Source organism: Triticum aestivum, chromosome 3D (genome assembly GCF_018294505.1).
Source record: "Triticum aestivum cultivar Chinese Spring chromosome 3D, IWGSC CS RefSeq v2.1, whole genome shotgun sequence".
Classification (NCBI taxonomy): Eukaryota; Viridiplantae; Streptophyta; class Magnoliopsida; order Poales; family Poaceae; genus Triticum; species Triticum aestivum.
In genome coordinates, this window is record NC_057802.1 from 53,568,574 (window position 1) to 53,587,406 (window position 18,833).

Below are 18,833 nucleotides of genomic sequence, written 5' to 3' on the forward strand. Positions count from 1 at the left end.
ATCAGCTTTGCTCTGCCAGACGTTCATAACTTCTGATGTTGCTCTTGCAGCAGGCCTGGCACCCAGCGGTGCTTCCAGGACGTAATTCTTCTGTGCAGCAATGAGGATAATCCTCAAGTTACGGACCCAGTCCATGTAATTGCTACCATCATCTTTCAACTTTGCTTTCTCAAGGAACGCATTAAAATTCAATGGAACAACAGCACGGGCCATCTATCTACAATTAACATAGACAAGCAAGATACTATCAGGTACTAAGTTCATGATAAATTTAAGTTCTATTAATCATATTACTTAAGAACTCCCACTTAGATAGACATCTCTCTAATCATCTAAGTGATTACGTGATCCAAATCAACTAAACCATAACCGATCATCACATGAAATGGAGCAGTTTTCAATGGTGAACATCACTATGTTGATCATATCTACTATATGATTCACGCTCGACCTTTCGGTCTCAGTGTTCCGAGGCCATATCTGTTGGGGAACGTAGTAATTTCAAAAAAATTCCTACGCACACGCAAGATCATGGTGATGCATAGCAACGAGAGGGGAGAGTGTTGTCCACGTACCCTCGTAGGCCGACAGCGGAAGCGTTATCACAACGCGGTTGATGTAGTCGTACGTCTTCACGATCCGACCGATCAAGTACCGAACGCACGGCACCTCCGAGTTCTACACACGTTCAGCTCGATGACGTCCCTCGAACTCCGATCCAGCCGAGTGTTGAGGGAGAGTTTCGTCAGCATGACGGCGTGGTGACGATGATGATGTTCCACCGACGCAGGGCTTCGCCTAAGCTCCGCAACGGTATTATCGAGGTGTAATATGGTGGAGGGGGGCACCGCACACGGCTAAGAGATCTCAAGGATCAATTGTTGTGTCTCTGGGGTGCCCCCCTGCCCCCGTATATAAAGGAGCAAGGGAGGAGGAGGCCGGCCCTAGGAGGGGGCGCACCAAGTGTGGAGTCCTACTAGGACTCCCTAGTCCTAGTAGGATTCCACCTCCCATATGGAATAGGAAAAGAGGAAGGGAAAAAGAGAAGGAAGGAAGGGGGCGCCCCCCTTCCCTAGTCCAATTCGGACCAGACCAAGGGGAGGGGTGCGGCCACCCTTGAGGCCCTTTTTCTTCTTTCCCGTATGGCCCAATAAGGCCCAATACGTATTCCCGTAACTCTCCGGTACTCCGAAAAATACCCGAATCACTCGGAACCTTTCCGAAGTCCGAATATAGTCGTCCAATATATCGATCTTTACGTCTCGACCATTTCGAGACTCCTCGTCATGTCCCCGATCTCATCCGGGACTCCGAACTCCTTCGGTACATCAACATACATAAACTCATAATAAAACTGTCATCGTAACTTTAAGCGTGCGGACCCTACGGGTTCGAGAACTATGTAGACATGACCGAGACACGTCTCCGGTCAATAACCAATAGCGGGACCTGGATGCCCATATTGGCTCCCACATATTCTACGAAGATCTTTATCGGTCAGACCGCATAACAACATACGTTGTTCCCTTTGTCATCGGTATGTTACTTGCCCGAGATTCGATCGTCGGTATCTCGATACCTAGTTCAATCTCGTTACCGGCAAGTCTCTTTACTCGTTCCGTAACACATCATCCCGCAACTAACTTATTAGTCACAATGCTTGCAAGGCTTATAGTGATGTGCATTACCGAGTGGGCCCAGAGATACCTCTCCGACAATCGGAGTGACAAATCCTAATCTCGAAATACGCCAACCCAACAAGTACCTTTGGAGACACCTGTAGAGCACCTTTATAATCACCCATTTACGTTGTGACGTTTGGTAGCACACAAAGTGTTCCTCCGGTAAACGGGAGTTGCATAATCTCATAGTCATAGGAACATGTATAAGTCATGAAGAAAGCAATAGCAACATACTAAACGATCGGGTGCTAAGCTAACGGAATGGGTCAAGTCAATCACGTCATTCTCCTAATGAGGTGATCTCGTTAATCAAATGACAACTCATGTCTATGGCTAGGAAACATAACCATCTTTGATTAACGAGCTAGTCAAGTAGAGGCATACTAGTGACACTCTGTTTGTCTATGTATTCACACATGTATTATGTTTCCGGTTAATACAATTCTAGCATGAATAATAAACATTTATCATGATATAAGGAAATAAATAATACTTTATTATTGCCTCTAGGGCATATTTCCTTCAGTCTCCCACTTGCACTAGAGTCAATAATCTAGTTCACATCGCCATGTGATTTAACATCAATAATTCACATCACCATGTGATTAACACCCATAGTTCACATCTCTATGTGACCAACACTCAAAGGGTTTACTAGAGTCAATAATCTAGTTCACATCGCTTATGTGTTTAACACCCAAAGAGTACTAAGGTGTGATCATGTTTTGATTGTGAGATAATTTTAGTCAACGGGTCTGTCACATTCAGATCCGTAAGTATTTTGCAAATTTCTATGTCTACAATGCTCTGCACGGAGCTACTCTAGCTAATTGCTCCCACTTTCAATATGTATCTAGACCGAGACTTAGAGTCATCTAGATTTAGTGTCAAAACTTGCATCGACGTAACCCTTTACGATGAACCTTTTGTCACTTCCATAATCGAGAAACATATCCTTATTCCACTAAGGATAATTTTGACCGCTGTCCAGTGATCTACTCCTAGATCACTATTGTACTCCCTTGCCAAAATTAGTGTAGGGTATACAATAGATCTGGTACACAGCATGGCATACTTTATAGAACCTATGGCCAAGGCATAGGGAATGACTTTCATTCTCTTTCTATCTTCTGCCGTGGTCGGGCTTTGAGTCTTACTCAATTTCACACCTTGTAACACAGGCAAGAACTCTTTCTTTGACTGTTCTATTTTGAACTACTTCAAAATCTTGTTAAGGTATGTACTCATTGAAAAAACTTATCAAGCGTCTTGATCTATCTCTATAGATCTTGATGCTCAATATGTAAGCAGCTTCACCGAGGTCTTTCTTTGAAAAACTCCTTTCAAACACTCCTTTATGCTTTGCAGAATAATTCTACATTATTTCCGATCAACAATATGTCATTCACATATACTTATCAGAAATGCTGTAGTGCTCCCACTCACTTTCTTGTAAATACAGGCTTCACCGCAAGTCTGTATAAAACTATATCCTTTGATCAACTTATCAAAGTGTATATTCCAACTCCGAGATGCTTGCACCAGTCCATAGATGGATCGCTGGAGCTTGCATATTTTGTTAGCACCTTTAGGATTGACAAAACCTCCTGGTTGCATCATATACAACTCTTCTTTAATAAATCCATTAAGGAATGCAGTTTTGTTTATCCATTTGCCATATTTCATAAAATGCGGCAATTGCTAACATGATTCAGACAGACTTTAGCATAGATACGAGTGAGAAACTCTCATCGTAGTCAACATCTTGAACTTGTCGAAAACCTTTTTGCGACAATTCTAGCTTTGTAGATAGTGATACTACTATCAGCGTCCGTCTTCCTCTTGACGATCCATTTATTCTCAATTGCTTGCCGATCATCGGGCAAGTCAACCAAAGTCCACACTTTGTTCTCATACATGGATCTCATCTCAGATTTCATGGCCTCAAGCCATTTTGCGGAATCTGGGCTCACCATCGCTTCTTCATAGTTCGTAGGTTTGTCATGGTCTAGTAACATAACCTCCAGAACAGGATTACCGTACCACTCTGGTGCGGATCTTACTCTGGTTTACCTACGAGGTTTGGTAGTAACTTGATCTGAAGTTACATGATCATCATCATTAACTTCCTCACTAATTGGTGTAGAAGTCACAGGAACAGATTTCTGTGATCCAATAAGGGAGCAGGTACAGTTACCTCATCAAGTTCTACTTTCCTCCCACTCACATCTTTCGAGAGAAACTCCTTCTCTAGAAAGGATCCATACTTAGCAACGAATGTCTTGCCTTCGGATCTGTGATAGAAGGTGTACCCAACTGTCTCCTTTGGGTATCCTATGAAGACACATTTCTCCGATTTGGGTTTGAGCTTATCAGGATGAAACTTTTTCACATAAGCATCGCAACCCCAAAATTTTAAGAAACGACAACTTTGGTTTCTTGCCAAACCACAGTTCATAAGGCGTCGTCTCAACGGATTTTGATGGTGCCCTATTTAACGTGAATGCAGCTGTCTCTAATGCATAACCCCCAAAACGATTAGTGGTAAATTGGTAAGAGACATCATAGATTGCACTATATCCAATAAAGTACGGTTATGACGTTCGGACACACCATTATGCTGTGGTGTTCCAGGTGGCATGAATTTGTGAAACTATTCCACATTGTTTTAACTGAAGGCCAAACTCGTAACTTAAATACTCTTCTCCACGATCAGATCGTAGAAACTTTATTTTCTTGTTACGATGATTTTCTGCTTCACTCTGAAATTATATGAACTTTTCAAATGTTTCAGACTCTTGTTTCATTAAGTAGATATACCCATATCTGCTCAAATCATCTGTGAAGGTCAGAAAATAATGATACCTGCTACGAGCCTCAATATTCATCGGACCACATACATCTGTATGTATGATTTCCAACAAATCTGTTGCTCTCTCCATAGTTCCGGAGAACGGCGTTTTAGTCATCTTGCCCATGAGGCACGGTTCGCAAGCATCAAGTGATTCATAATCAAGTGATTCCAAAGTCCCATCAGTATGGAGTTTCTTCATGCGCTTTACACCAATATGACCTAAACGGCAGTGCCACAAATAAGTTGCACTATCATTATTAACTTTGCATCTTTTGGCTTCAATATTATGAATATGTGTATCACTACGATCGAGATCCAACAAACCATTTTCGTTGGTGTGTATGACCATAGAAGGTTTTATTCATGTAAACAGAACAACAATTGTTCTCTAATTTAAATGAATAACCGTATTGCAATAAACATGATCAAATCATATTCATGCTCAACGCAAACACCAAATAACACTTATTTAGTTTCAACACTAATCCCGAAAGTACAGGGAGTGTGCGATGATGATCATATCAATCTTGGAACTACTTCCAACACACATCGTCACCTCGCCTTTTACTAGTCTCTGTTTATTCTGCAACTCCCGTTTCGAGTTACTACTCTTAGCAACTGAACCAGTATCAATTACCGAGGGGTTGCTATAAACATTAGTAAAGTACACATCAATAATCTGTATATCAAATATACCTTTGTTCACTTTTACTAGTCTCTGTTTATTCTGCAACTCCCGTTTCGAGTTACTACTCTTAGCAACTGAACCAGTATCAATTACCGAGGGGTTGCTATAAACACTAGTAAAGTACACATCAATAATCTGTATATCAAATATACCTTTGTTCACTTTGCCATCCTTCTTATCCACCAAATAGTTGGGGTAGTTCCGCTTCCAGTGACCAGTCCCTTTGCAGTAGAAGCACTTAGTCTCAGGCTTAGGACCAGACTTAGGCTTCTTCACTTGAGCAGCAACTTGCTTGCCGTTCTTCTTGAAGTTCCCCTTCTTCCCTTTGCCCTTTTCTTGAAACTAGTGGTCTCGTCAACCATCAACACTTGATGTTTTTCTTGATTTTTACCTTCGTCGATTTCAGCATCACGAAGAGCTCGGGAATTACTTTCGTCATCCCTTGCATACTATAGTTCATCACGAAGTTCTACTAACTTGGTGATGGTGACTAGAGAATTCTGTCAATCACTATTTTATCTGGAAGATTAACTCCCACTTGATTCAAGCGATTGTAGTACCCAGACAATCTGAGCACATGCTCACTAGTTGAGCGATTCTCCTCCATCTTTTAGCTATAGAACTTGTTGGAGACTTCATATCTCTCAACTCGGGTATTTGCTTGAAATATTAACTTCAACTCCTGGAACATCTCATATGGTCCATGACGTTCAAAACGTCTTTGAAGTCCCGATTCTAAGCCGTTAAGCATGGTGCACTAAACTATCAAGTAGTCATCATATTGAGCTAGCCAAACGTTCATAACGTCTGCATCTGCTCCTGCAATAGGTCTGTCACCTAGCGGTGCATCAAGGACATAATTTTTCTGTGCAGCAATGAGGATAATCCTCAGATCACGGATCCAATCCGCATCTTTGCTACTAACATCTTTCAACATAATTTTCTCTAGGAACATATCAAAAATAAAACAGGGAAGCAACAACGCGAGCTATTGATCTACAACATAATTTGCAAAATACTATCAGGACTAAGTTCATGATAAATTTAAGTTCAATTAATCATATTACTTAAGAACTCCCACTTAGATAGACATCCCTCTAATCATCTAAGTGATTACGTGATCCAAAGCAACTAAACCATGTCCGATTAACACGTGAGATGGAGTAGTTTCAATGGTGAACATCACTATGTTGATCATATCTACTATATGATTCACGCTCGACCTTTCGGTCTCTGTGTTCCGAGGCCATATCTGTATATGCTAGGCTCGTCAAGTTTAACCTGAGTATTCCGCGTGTGCAACTGTTTTGCACCCGTTGTATTTGAACGTAGAGCCTATCACACCCGATTAACACGTGGTGTCTCAGCACGAAGAACTTTTGCAACGGTGCATACTCAGGGAGAACACTTTATCTTGAAATTTTAGTGAGAGATCATCTTATAATGCTACCGTCAATCAAAGCAAGATAAGATGCATAAAGGATTAACATCACATGCAATCAATATAAGTGATATGATATGGCCATCATCATCTTGTGCTTGTGATCTCCATCTCCGAAGCACCGTGCTTGTGATCTCCATCTCCGAAGCACCGTCATGATCACCATCGTCACCGGTGCGACACCTTGATCTCCATCGTAGCATCGTTGTCGTCTCGCCAACTTATTGCTTTTACTACTATCGCTACCGTTTAGTGATAAAGTAAAACTATTACATGGCGATTGCATTGCATACAATAAAGCGACAACCATATGGCTCCTGCCAGTTGCCGATAACTCGGTTACAAAACATGATCATCTCATACAACAATTATATCACATCATGTCTTGACCATATCACATCACAACATGCCCTGCAAAAACAAGTTAGACGTCCTCTACTTTGTTGTTGCAAGTTTTACGTGGCTGCTACGGGCTTAGCAAGAACCGTTCTTACCTACGCATCAAAACCACAACGATAGCTTGTCAAGTTGGTGCTGTTTTAACCTTCGCAAGGACCGGGCGTAGCCACACTCGGTTCAACTAAAGTGAGAGAGACAGACACCCGCCAGTCACCTTTAAGCAACGAGTGCTCCAAACGGTGAAACCAGTCTCGCGTAAGCGTACGCGTAATGTCGGTCCGGGCCGCTTCATCTCACAATACCGCTGAACCAAAGTATGACATGCTGGTAAGCAGTATGACTTATATCGCCCACAACTCACTTGTGTTCTACTCGTGCATAGCATCAACGCATAAAACCAGGCTCGGATGCCACTGTTGGGGAACGTAGTAATTTCAAAAAAATTCCTACGCACACGCAAGATCATGGTGATGCATAGCAACGAGAGGGGAGAGTGTTGTCCACGTACCCTCGTAGACCGACAGCGGAAGCGTTATCACAACGCGGTTGATGTAGTCGTACGTCTTCACGATCCGACCGATCAAGTACCGAACGCACGGCACCTCCGAGTTCTACACACGTTCAGCTCGATGACGTCCCTCGAACTCCGATCCAGCCGAGTGTTGAGGGAGAGTTTCGTCAGCACGACGGCGTGGTGACGATGATGATGTTCCACCGACGCAGGGCTTCGCCTAAGCTCCGCAACGGTATTATCGAGGTGTAATATGGTGGAGGGGGGCACCGCACACGGCTAAGAGATCTCAAGGATCAATTGTTGTGTCTCTGGGGTGCCCCCCTGCCCCCGTATATAAAGGAGCAAGGGAGGAGGAGGCCGGCCCTAGGAGGGGGCGCACCAAGTGTGGAGTCCTACTAGGACTCCCTAGTCCTAGTAGGATTCCACCTCCCATATGGAATAGGAAAAGAGGAAGGGAAAAAGAGAAGGAAGGAAGGGGGCGCCCCCTTCCCTAGTCCAATTCGGACCAGACCAAGGGGAGGGGTGCGGCCACCCTTGAGGCCCTTTTTCTTCTTTCCCGTATGGCCCAATAAGGCCCAATACGTATTCCCGTAACTCTCCGGTACTCCGAAAAATACCCGAATCACTCGGAACCTTTCCGAAGTCCGAATATAGTCGTCCAATATATCGATCTTTACGTCTCGACCATTTCGAGACTCCTCGTCATGTCCCCGATCTCATCCGGGACTCCGAACTCCTTCGGTACATCAACATACATAAACTCATAATAAAACTGTCATCGTAACTTTAAGCGTGCGGACCCTACGGGTTCGAGAACTATGTAGACATGACCGAGACACGTCTCCGGTCAATAACCAATAGCGGGACCTGGATGCCCATATTGGCTCCCACATATTCTACGAAGATCTTTATCGGTCAGACCGCATAACAACATACGTTGTTCCCTTTGTCATCAGTATGTTACTTGCCCGAGATTCGATCGTCGGTATCTCGATACCTAGTTCAATCTCGTTACCGGCAAGTCTCTTTACTCGTTCCGTAACACATCATCCCGCAACTAACTTATTAGTCACAATGCTTGCAAGGCTTATAGTGATGTGCATTACCGAGTGGGCCCAGAGATACCTCTCCGACAATCGGAGTGACAAATCCTAATCTCGAAATACGCCAACCCAACAAGTACCTTTGGAGACACCTGTAGAGCACCTTTATAATCACCCATTTACGTTGTGACGTTTGGTAGCACACAAAGTGTTCCTCCGCTAAATGGGAGTTGCATAATCTCATAGTCATAGGAACATGTATAAGTCATGAAGAAAGCAATAGCAACATACTAAACGATCGGGTGCTAAGCTAACGGAATGGGTCAAGTCAATCACGTCATTCTCCTAATGAGGTGATCTCGTTAATCAAATGACAACTCATGTCTATGGCTAGGAAACATAACCATCTTTGATTAACGAGCTAGTCAAGTAGAGGCATACTAGTGACACTCTGTTTGTCTATGTATTCACACATGTATTATGTTTCCGGTTAATACAATTCTAGCATGAATAATAAACATTTATCATGATATAAGGAAATAAATAATACTTTATTATTGCCTCTAGGGCATATTTCCTTCAATATCTGCATATGCTAGGCTCGTCAAGTTTAACCTGAGTATTCCGCGTGTGCAACTGTTTTGCACCCATTGTATTTGAACGTAGAGCCTATCACACCCAATCATCACGTGGTGTCTCAGCACGAAGAACTTTCGCAACGGTGCATACTCAGGGAGAACACTTTTATCTTGAAATTTTAGTGAGAGATCATCTTATAATGCTACCGTCAATCAAAGCAAGATAAGATGCATAAAAGATAAAAATCACATGCAATCAATATAAGTGATATGATATGGCCATCATCATCTTGTGCTTGTGATCTCCATCTCCGAAGCACCGTCATGATCACCATCGTCACCGGCGTGACACCTTGATCTCCATCGTAGCATCGTTGTCATCTCGCCAACTATTGCTTTTACGACTATCGCTACCGCTTAGTGATAAAGTAAAACTATTACATGGCGATTGCATTGCATACAATAAAGCGACAACCATATGGCTCCTGCCAGTTGCCGATAACTCGGTTACAAAACATGATCATCTCATACAATAAAATATAGCATCATGTCTTGACCATATCACATCACAACATGCCCTGCAAAAACAAGTTAGACGTCCTCTACTTTGTTGTTGCAAGTTTTACGTGGCTGCTACGGGCTTAGCAAGAACCGTTCTTACCTACGCATCAAAACCACAACGATAGTTTGTCAAGTTGGTGCTGTTTTAACCTTCGCAAGGACCGGGCGTAGCCACACTCGGTTCAACTAAAGTGAGAGATACAGACACCCGCCAGTTACCTTTAAGCAACGAGTGCTCCAAACGGTGAAACCAGTCTCGCGTAAGCGTACGCGTAATGTCGGTCCGGGCCGCTTCATCTCACAATACCGCTGAACCAAAGTATGACATGCTGGTAAGCAGTATGACTTATATCGCCCACAACTCACTTGTGTTCTTCTCGTGCATAGCATCAACGCATAAAACCAGGCTCGGATGCCACTGTTGGGGAACGTAGTAATTTCAAAAAATTTCCTACGCACACGCAAGATCATGGTGATGCATAGCAACGAGAGGGGAGAGTGTTGTCCACGTACCCTCGTAGACCGACAGCGGAAGCGTTATCACAACGCGGTTGATGTAGTCGTACGTCTTCACGATCCGACCGATCAAGTACCGAACGCACGGCACCTCCGAGTTCTACACACGTTCAACTCGATGACGTTCCTCGAACTCCGATCCAGCCGAGTGTTGAGGGAGAGTTTCGTCAGCACGACGGCGTGGTGACGATGATGATGTTCTACCGACGCAGGGCTTCGCCTAAGCACCGCTACGATATTATCGAGGTGTAATATGGTGGAGGGGGCACCGCACACGGCTAAAAGATCGTTGATCAATTGTGTGTTAAGAGGTGTCCCCCTGCCCCCGTATATAAAGGAGCAAGCGGGGTTCGGCCGGCCTAGAGGAGAGGCGCGCCAGGAGGAGTCCTACTCCTACCGGGAGTAGGACTCCCCCCCTTTTCCATGTTGGACTAGGAGAGAAAGGGGGAAGAGGTGGAGGGGAGGAAGGAAGGGGGGCGCCGCCCCCCTCTCCTTGTCCTATTCGGACTGGGGGGGAAGGGGCCCGCGGCCCTGCCCTGGCCTCCTCTCCTCTCTTCCACCTAGGCCCACTAAGGCCCATTAAGTTACCGGGGGGTTCCGGTAACCTCCGAGTACTCCGGAAAAATCCCGATTTCACCCGGAACACATCCGATGTCCAAACATAGGCTTCCAATATATCAATCTTTATGTCTCGACCATTTTGAGACTCCTCGTCATGTCCGTGATCACATTCGGGACTCCAAACAACCTTCGGTACATCAAAACATATAAACTCATAATATAACTGTCATCGTAACGTTAAGCGTGCGGACCCTACGGGTTCGAGAACTATGTAGACATGAGCGAGACACCTCTCCGGTCAATAACCAATAGCGGAACCTGGATGCTCGTATTGGTTCCCACATATTCTACGAAGATCTTTATCGGTCAGACCGCATAACAACATACGTTGTTCCCTTTGTCATCGGTATGTTACTTGCCCGAGATTCGATCGTCGGTATCTCGATACCTAGTTCAATCTCGTTACCGGCAAGTCTCTTTACTCGTTCCGTAATACATCATCCCGCAACTAACTCATTAGTCACAATGCTTGCAAGGCTTATAGTGATGTGTATTACTGAGTGGGCCCAGAGACACCTCTCCGACAATCAGAGTGACAAATCCTAATCTCGAAATACGCCAACCCAACAAGTACCTTTGGAGACACCTGTAGAGCACCTTTATAATCACCCAGTTATGTTGTGACGTTTGGTAGCACACAAAGTGTTCCTCCGGTGAACGGGAGTTGCATAATCTCATAGTCATAGGAACATGTATAAGTCATGAAGAAAGCAATAGCAACATACTAAACGATCGAGTGCTAAGCGAACGGAATGGGTCAAGTCAATCACATCATTCTCCTAATGATGTGATCCCGTTAATCAAATGACAACTCATGTCTATGGCCAGGAAACACAACCATCTTTGATCAACGAGCTAGTCAGGTAGAGGCATACTAGTGACACTCTGTTTGTCTATGTATTCACACATGTATTATGTTTCCAGTTAATACAATTCTAGCATGAATAATAAACATTTATCATGATATAAGGAAATAAATAATAACTTTATTATTGCCTCTAGGGCATATTTCCTTCATGGACTTCACCGACACCTTCGCCCCGGTTGTGAAACCGGGCACGATTCGCGTCGTTCTTTAGCTGGCGGTCTCGCGCGCCTGGCCGGTGCACCAGTTGGATGTCTCCAACGCCTTCTTGCACGGCCATCTTGCCGAGCAGGTGTTCTGTGAGCAGCCCACTGGTTTCGTCGACGCTGAGCACCCCGACTTCGTGTGCTTGCTCTCCCGTTCTCTTTATGGGTTGAAGCAGGCGCCTCGGGCTTGGTACCAGCGTATCACAGCCTTCCTGCAGTCTCTCGGATTTCGGTCCACTCGCTCCGATGCTTCACTCTTCGTGTATCATCAGGGAGTTGACACTGCATATCTGCTGCTCTATGTCGACGACATCATCCTCACGGCGTCCGCCCCCGACCTCCTTCAGCGGCTGACTGCTCGTCTTCGTGATGAGTTCGCCCTCAAGGACTTGGGGCCCCTGCACTACTTCCTCGGCATCGAGGTGGTCCGACGGACTGACGGCTTCTTTCTGCATTAGCAGAAGTACGCCCACGAGCTCCTGGAGCGTGCCGGTATGCTTAACTGCAAGCCGGCGCCCACCCCCGTCGACACGAAGGCGAAGGTCTCTGCTCTCGAGGGGTCTCTTGCGTCCGATGGAGCATTTTATCGCTCTATTGTCGGTGCTTTACAGTACCTGACGCTGACTCGCCCCGACCTGCAGTACGCTATCCAGCAGGTGTGCCTCCATATGCATGCCCCGCGTGACTCTCACTGGACTCTGGTGAAGCGTATTCTCTGTTACATACGCGGCACCATGTCCTTGGGACTCACCCTAACGGCCTCCGCCTCCACTGACCTCGTGGCCTACTCCGATGATGACTGGGCTGGCTGCCCCGACACGCGACACTCTACGTCAAGCTACTGCGTCTACCTTGGGCCCTCGTTGATCTCTTGGTCATCGAAGCGCAGCCCACTGTCTCCCGCTCCAGCGCCGAGGCATAGTATCGCGTCGTGGCTAATGCCGTGGCCGAGTGCTCTTGGATACGTCAGCTGCTCCAGGAGTTGCTTTGTGATGTTCACAAGGCCACTCTTGTCTACTGCGATGACGTCAGCGCGATCTACCTCTCCGCCAACCCGGTGCACCATCGACGGACGAAGCATACTGAGCTCGATATTCACTTCGTGCGCGAGCAGGTTTCCCTTGGCCGTGTTCGGGTTCTCCACGTGCCGACGACGCAACAGTTTGCTGATGTGATGACTAAGGATTGCCTACTCCCGTCTTCGAGGAGTTTCGGTCCAGTCTCTGTGTCTCCGGCGACGCTTCGACTGCGTGGGGGTGTTGAGTATGTATTTTGTATTGCACGTGTATTGGAGTTGTGGCCCACCTCCTAGTCTTGTATAGTTGAGGTAGAGGCCTTCCCTTGTATTATATATACGTGCACCAGCACCCAATCAATACAACGATTCATTGTATTGCAAAACATCTCTCTACAGAGATAAAATTGATGACATATTCATAAATACAGTAAGCTAGCTGGAAACCATTAGAGATGACAGTAGATTTAACATATGCTGGTGTCCTAACCTATGTACATATGCGTGGTGATCATGGGCGGATCACGCGGCTCGGGTGCGGGCGGACAGCCACTGCCGCTCGGGCGGCATGGTTGCGGGTGGTTGGTGGAACGAGGATGCGACGAAGGGGTTTGACACCGGGGTACACCACTTGCCCGGTCCCTGGACCGGCCGATGGCGGCGACGGCCGCGGATGTCGTTTCCTCCTTGCAGGCTCCATCGTGGTGTTCCCACCCCTTTCGTGATGCTCTAGGCGAGAACTTGATCCCTGGCTCGGACGAGGGCGGCTACCAGAAGTCGTACCCTTCTTGAAGGCACCGTCTTGGAGCCCTCGCTCCGGCAGTGTCTGTCTCATCTTCCTCGGTGGAGCTCTCGTGGGTGCTCTACGTCGGCTTCAAGCGGTTCTTCTCTGTGTATCTCTAGTTTGCTTGGTTGTCGTAGGGGTAGTGTGGCGGTGCCCGGCACGCTTTTATCTTGCTTTGAGTGTGTGTTGTGTGTGTTCATGACGTGAGTTTGTATCGATTCACTTGTTGATCAGTACTTTATCTAGAAAGCGGGGCGAATAGCCTTTTTCGTCTTAATGAGCTGCTTGTGAAACACAGCTGTCTAGATCGTTAAGCTCGTTAGCTTAACAAGCTAAAAACAATGATTGGCTCGGCTCATTGCCAAAAGAGCGTGAGGTGAAGCGAGCCGAACAAACGAGCAAGCGTTAAAGCTTTTTGTCCACCTCACGCTCGTTTGGGATGCATCCATCGGTCTCACCTGTAGGGATCGACGAAGTGTGCTGGCTGAATAAGGCCGCGCTTGGTATAGTTGTAATAAGTTTTTTTTTGCGGGGGATAGTTGTAATAAGTTAATACACGTGTATTAAATTTTTGGGTGTAATTTACCGGCCAAGAGTTAGTTTTGGCTAGAAAGCAAAACGACGGATGGAGATCTGTAATTTTTACGGGTGTAAGTGGAAGGAAAACGAAGATCCAAGCAGGGCCTAAGTGTGATACCGAGCCTTTTTTGGAAGCTTTCAAGACAGGTTCGTGGAACCTTCCACCTGGTTCTGGGAAGGTCCCACGTGGTTTTTTCTTTTCATTTTTTTGTGTTCTTCATCTATTTTTCTTTTTCTTTTTATTATTTTTGTTCTTTTTTATTCACTTTTATTTTTCATTTTCAAAATACATGTCGACTTTTTTTAATACACATTGAACATAATACACATGCCAAACATTTTTAAATACATGTTGAACATGTTTTAATGTACATCGAACACATTTATACACACGGTGAATATTTTAAAACGCATGTTGACATTTTTTTTAAATCACATGGACAAAAATTATATTTCATGAACATATTTTGGAATGCACAGTCATTTTTTAAAGATTATGAAGCCATTTTTGAATGGTACATATTTTTTTGCAAATCACGTGGACAATTTTACATTTCATGGACATTTTAAAAACATGTGAGAAAAAATTAAATGTCATGAACATTGTTTTTCAAATGGCTTGAACAATTTTTTCAAAGGCGTCTCTTGGTTTAGATTACGTATATCTAAAAGCCGCCAACATGACCTAAACTGTTTTTGCTAGCTAAACCCTCGGACCGTCGCCCGACTCGTCCCCGGCCGCCGCAACGCAGCGATCCCCATGGCCTCCTCCTCCTCCCCGTCGCCGGCGACGGCCGCGGCCAGGAAGCGCGCGCTGACGGAGCAGCAGTTCTCGGAGCTCACCCCGGTCCTGTCCCCGGAGGTGGTCGAGGCCCTGGACCGCGGCGGCTTCCGGCGGTGCACGCCGGTGCAGGCGGCGACCATCCCGCTGCTGCTGACGCACAAGGACGTGGCCGTAGACGCCGCCACCGGCTCCGGCAAGACCCTCGCCTTCGTCGTCCCCGTCGTCGAGATGCTCCGCCGCCTCCCCTCGCCTCCCAAGCCCCACCAGGTCGCCTCTCTGCTCCCTGCCCTCTTCTCTGTTACTGTTCTTTACTTTTGCTTACAGAATCCCGTGTCGTGGTTCAGTTTTGATTAACAGATGAAACGGATTTCTGTAGGTCCTTGCCATCATCATCTCTCCGACGAGAGAATTGTCGTCGCAGATATACAATGTGGCGCAGCCCTTCTTCGCGACGCTGAAGGGCGTGTCCTCCATTCTACTGGTTGGTGGGTTGGACATTCAGGTGGAGCTCAAGAAAGTGGAGGAAGAGGGCGCGAACATACTGGTGGGCACTCCTGGGAAGCTGTTCGACATAATGGAGCGCCTGGACACTCTGGAGTACAAGCATCTCGAGGTTGCTTTGGTGAACAATGGAGCTGTGTTTGATTGGTTTCTGCTTTGGCGCAGGCGTGAAAATATGTTGATGTTATTTTGGTTTTTGTGTGCCTTGGATGCAGATTCTGATCCTGGATGAGGCTGACAGGCTCTTGGATATGGGCTTTCAGAAGCAGGTTACCTCGATTATTTCAAAGTTGCCAAAGCTGAGGAGAACTGGCCTTTTCTCGGCTACCCAGACAGAGGCAGTCGAGGAGCTGGCCAAAGCAGGATTGAGGAATCCTGTGAGGGTCCAAGTTAAGACAGAGGCGAAGGATGGTGCTCAGCAAGATCTTGGTCCATCCAAGACGCCGCTGGGGCTCCGGTTGGAGGTATGGCGAGATGCTTTTATACAGCCGTTGGCCGTTTATTGATGGCTGCCGCTGTCAGTTTAGCTGATTACAGTAGACCTCTTATGGTTTATTGTTTGTCATGATTTTGTGAATACTGACTGCATATGAAAATCAATCTTGTTTCTGTGCAGTATATGATATGTGAACCAGCAAAGAAGTCATCACAGCTTGTTGATTTCCTTGTGCAAAACACTGGAAAGAAAATCATGGTGTAAGTACATGATGCGCGGAAATTTCAACAGATCTGTTTAATTATTTTGCATTTAGCATTGTGCTAATTTGTGCACTTCGGTCTTCCTCGAATGCAGCTACTTTGCAACATGTGCTTGTGTAGATTATTGGTCTGTTGTTCTTCCAATGCTGAACTTACTTAAAGGTTCTCCAGTGATAGCTTACCATGGGAAGATGAAACAGGTTATAGCACAATATGTGTTTTGTTGTACTATCAAATGGCCAGATATGGTGGCTTTATACTGACATACTTTCGTAGTATTTATTTGTATTGATTGCCACCATGTTTTTTCATATGTAGGGCCCACGTGAAAAAGCTCTGGCATCATTTTCTGCTCTTTCAAGTGGCATTTTAGTCTGCACTGATGTTGCAGCAAGGGGTCTTGACATACCACATGTTGATCTAATTGTGCAGGTTACATTATAGTGCTATGGTCTTACCCTTCTACTCCCTCCGTTCCAAAATATAAGTCTTTTAAGAGATTCCAATAAGGGACTACATACGGAGCAAAATGAGTGAATCTACGTTCTAAAATATGTCTATATACATCCGTATGTAGTCTCTTAGTGAAATCTCTAGAAAGACTTATATTTAGGAACGGAGGGAGTAAATTATTTCTTTACTTTTGGTAATCAATTGCAAAGTGTGTATTCTGTTTTCCAGTACGATCCACCTCAAGATCCCAATGTGTTCGTACATCGAGCAGGTCGTACTGCCCGCTATGATCAAGAAGGAGATGCTATCGTGTTTCTCTTACCGACGGTAATGTAATCTATGTTAAGCTTGTTTATGTTTAATTACAAGTTGGTGGTTAAAGGATTTGTTGGTCTATGCTGCAATTATATCTGTGTTGGCTGTCTTGTTGAAAGTTAAATACTTAGGCTTACTTTTTCTGCAGGAGGATGCTTACGTTGATTTTTTAAAGCTTCGAGGTGTTCCTCTCATGGAAAGGGAGTGTTCCCCAGATATTGTAGATATTGTGCCACAGGTTAGTTTCTTCTGTATCATCTTTTGGTAATTTAGGTCCCCACTTGAGCCAACGTACCACTTAAATATCATTTTGTCATGCTGACTACTGACTAATATCTTACCTTTGTGCTGCAGATTAGAACAGCTGCATTGGAAGATCGTAATATCATGGAAAAAGGGCTTCGAGCTTTTGTGTCATTTGTTCGGTCATACAAGGAGCATCACTGCTCGTTCATTTTCAGGTGGAAAGGGCTTGAAGTTGGAAAGCTGGCCATGGAGTATGGATTACTCCAGATCCCATCCATGCCAGAAGTGAAGCACAATAATCTTTCACTAAAGGGATTTTTTCCACTTGGCAACATCGATTTTTCACAAATCAAGTTCAAGTAAGAACCGTGTCCAGGAACACAGGATTATTTGCATTGTCTCAGCTGAACCATTTTCTTTTAACAAATAGCCCATTAAATGACGATATGTGATATGATCCATGTGTTGGTTTGAGTAATTATGTTGGTTTAGTACAGAACATGCACAACCAAACATTCACCCTGTCAAAATGAAACCCTCAAATTCCTTTCGTATGTTTTGATGTCAAGAGTCATAAGTTTATCTAGTATCAGCAGTGGGGGTTGACATGTTTCCTGTGTTGGTTTACTGCAGGGATAAAACTCGAGAGAAACAGCGCCAGAAGGCATTGAAAAGAAAAGCTGAAGAACTAGCAAATGAGCCGCCAGTCCCAGAGAAGAGGATACCTCGGGAGAGGCCCGATAAGCCGAAGCGCAAGCAGACGGGCAAGCAGCGCCAGACAATCCAGAGCAAGGAGGACATGGATGAGCTGACGAACGAGTACCGCCTCCTGAAGAAGCTGAAGCGTGGAGTGATCGACGAGGACGAGTACGAGAAGCTCACTGGGTTTGGAGGCTCAGACGGTGAAGGCTCGGACGGGGACGCGGCCGGCAGGGGCAAAGGGAAAGAGAGGCGCAGCAAGGAGCAGAAGAAACTCAAGCAGAGAGGAGGAAAGACAGGAGGCAGGAGATTTGAAGTAAAGAGTAAACTGAAGAGCAAGAGAAGATGAAAATGTTTGTGTATCTTTGGATGAAATTTTGCCAGTTTAGTTCGTTTTTTCGGTTCATGGTAAATTTCACCGGTGAAGAAACATGCCTTGTGCCAGTGTAGCTTTGCGTAGTTTAGTGCGAGGCGGTTTTCATGTTCACACGAAAATGAAATTTTCATGTTCACACGAAAATGAAATCTTGGCGCGGCATTTTATCTTATGTGTCATTCGAAACAGAAAAATAGAAGGGAATGGGAGGGGAAATGCCAGGAGCAATCATAACAGAGCAGGATGAAGCTATAGCAAAAGCAATTTCGGAGGTCATGCCATAAGTATAAAACACACCAAGTTTCTCATGAAGAAAGCACGGGAGAAGCTTGGAGGCTTCATAGCAGCAAGAGGTAACATAGATTCAGAGTTTGACAGGAATTCCTTCGAACTGTTAGTTGAACCTGGCACCAA

General features: G+C 45.3%; 1 protein-coding gene across 1 annotated transcript; it reads left to right on the top strand.

Moving 5' to 3' along the window:
- Nucleotides 1-15,040: 15,040 nt before the first annotated feature.
- LOC123077347 (DEAD-box ATP-dependent RNA helicase 18) lies at nt 15,041-18,586 on the top strand. The gene is made up of 10 exons (XM_044499629.1): nt 15,041-15,397; nt 15,507-15,743; nt 15,847-16,095; nt 16,248-16,327; nt 16,425-16,530; nt 16,649-16,762; nt 17,012-17,110; nt 17,247-17,336; nt 17,453-17,703; nt 17,978-18,586. The coding sequence occupies exons 1-10, from the start codon at nt 15,107-15,109 to the stop codon at nt 18,390-18,392; spliced, it is 1,932 nt and encodes a 643-aa protein (XP_044355564.1). The 5' UTR covers nt 15,041-15,106; the 3' UTR covers nt 18,393-18,586.
- The last annotated feature ends 247 nt before the right edge of the window (nt 18,587-18,833 follow it).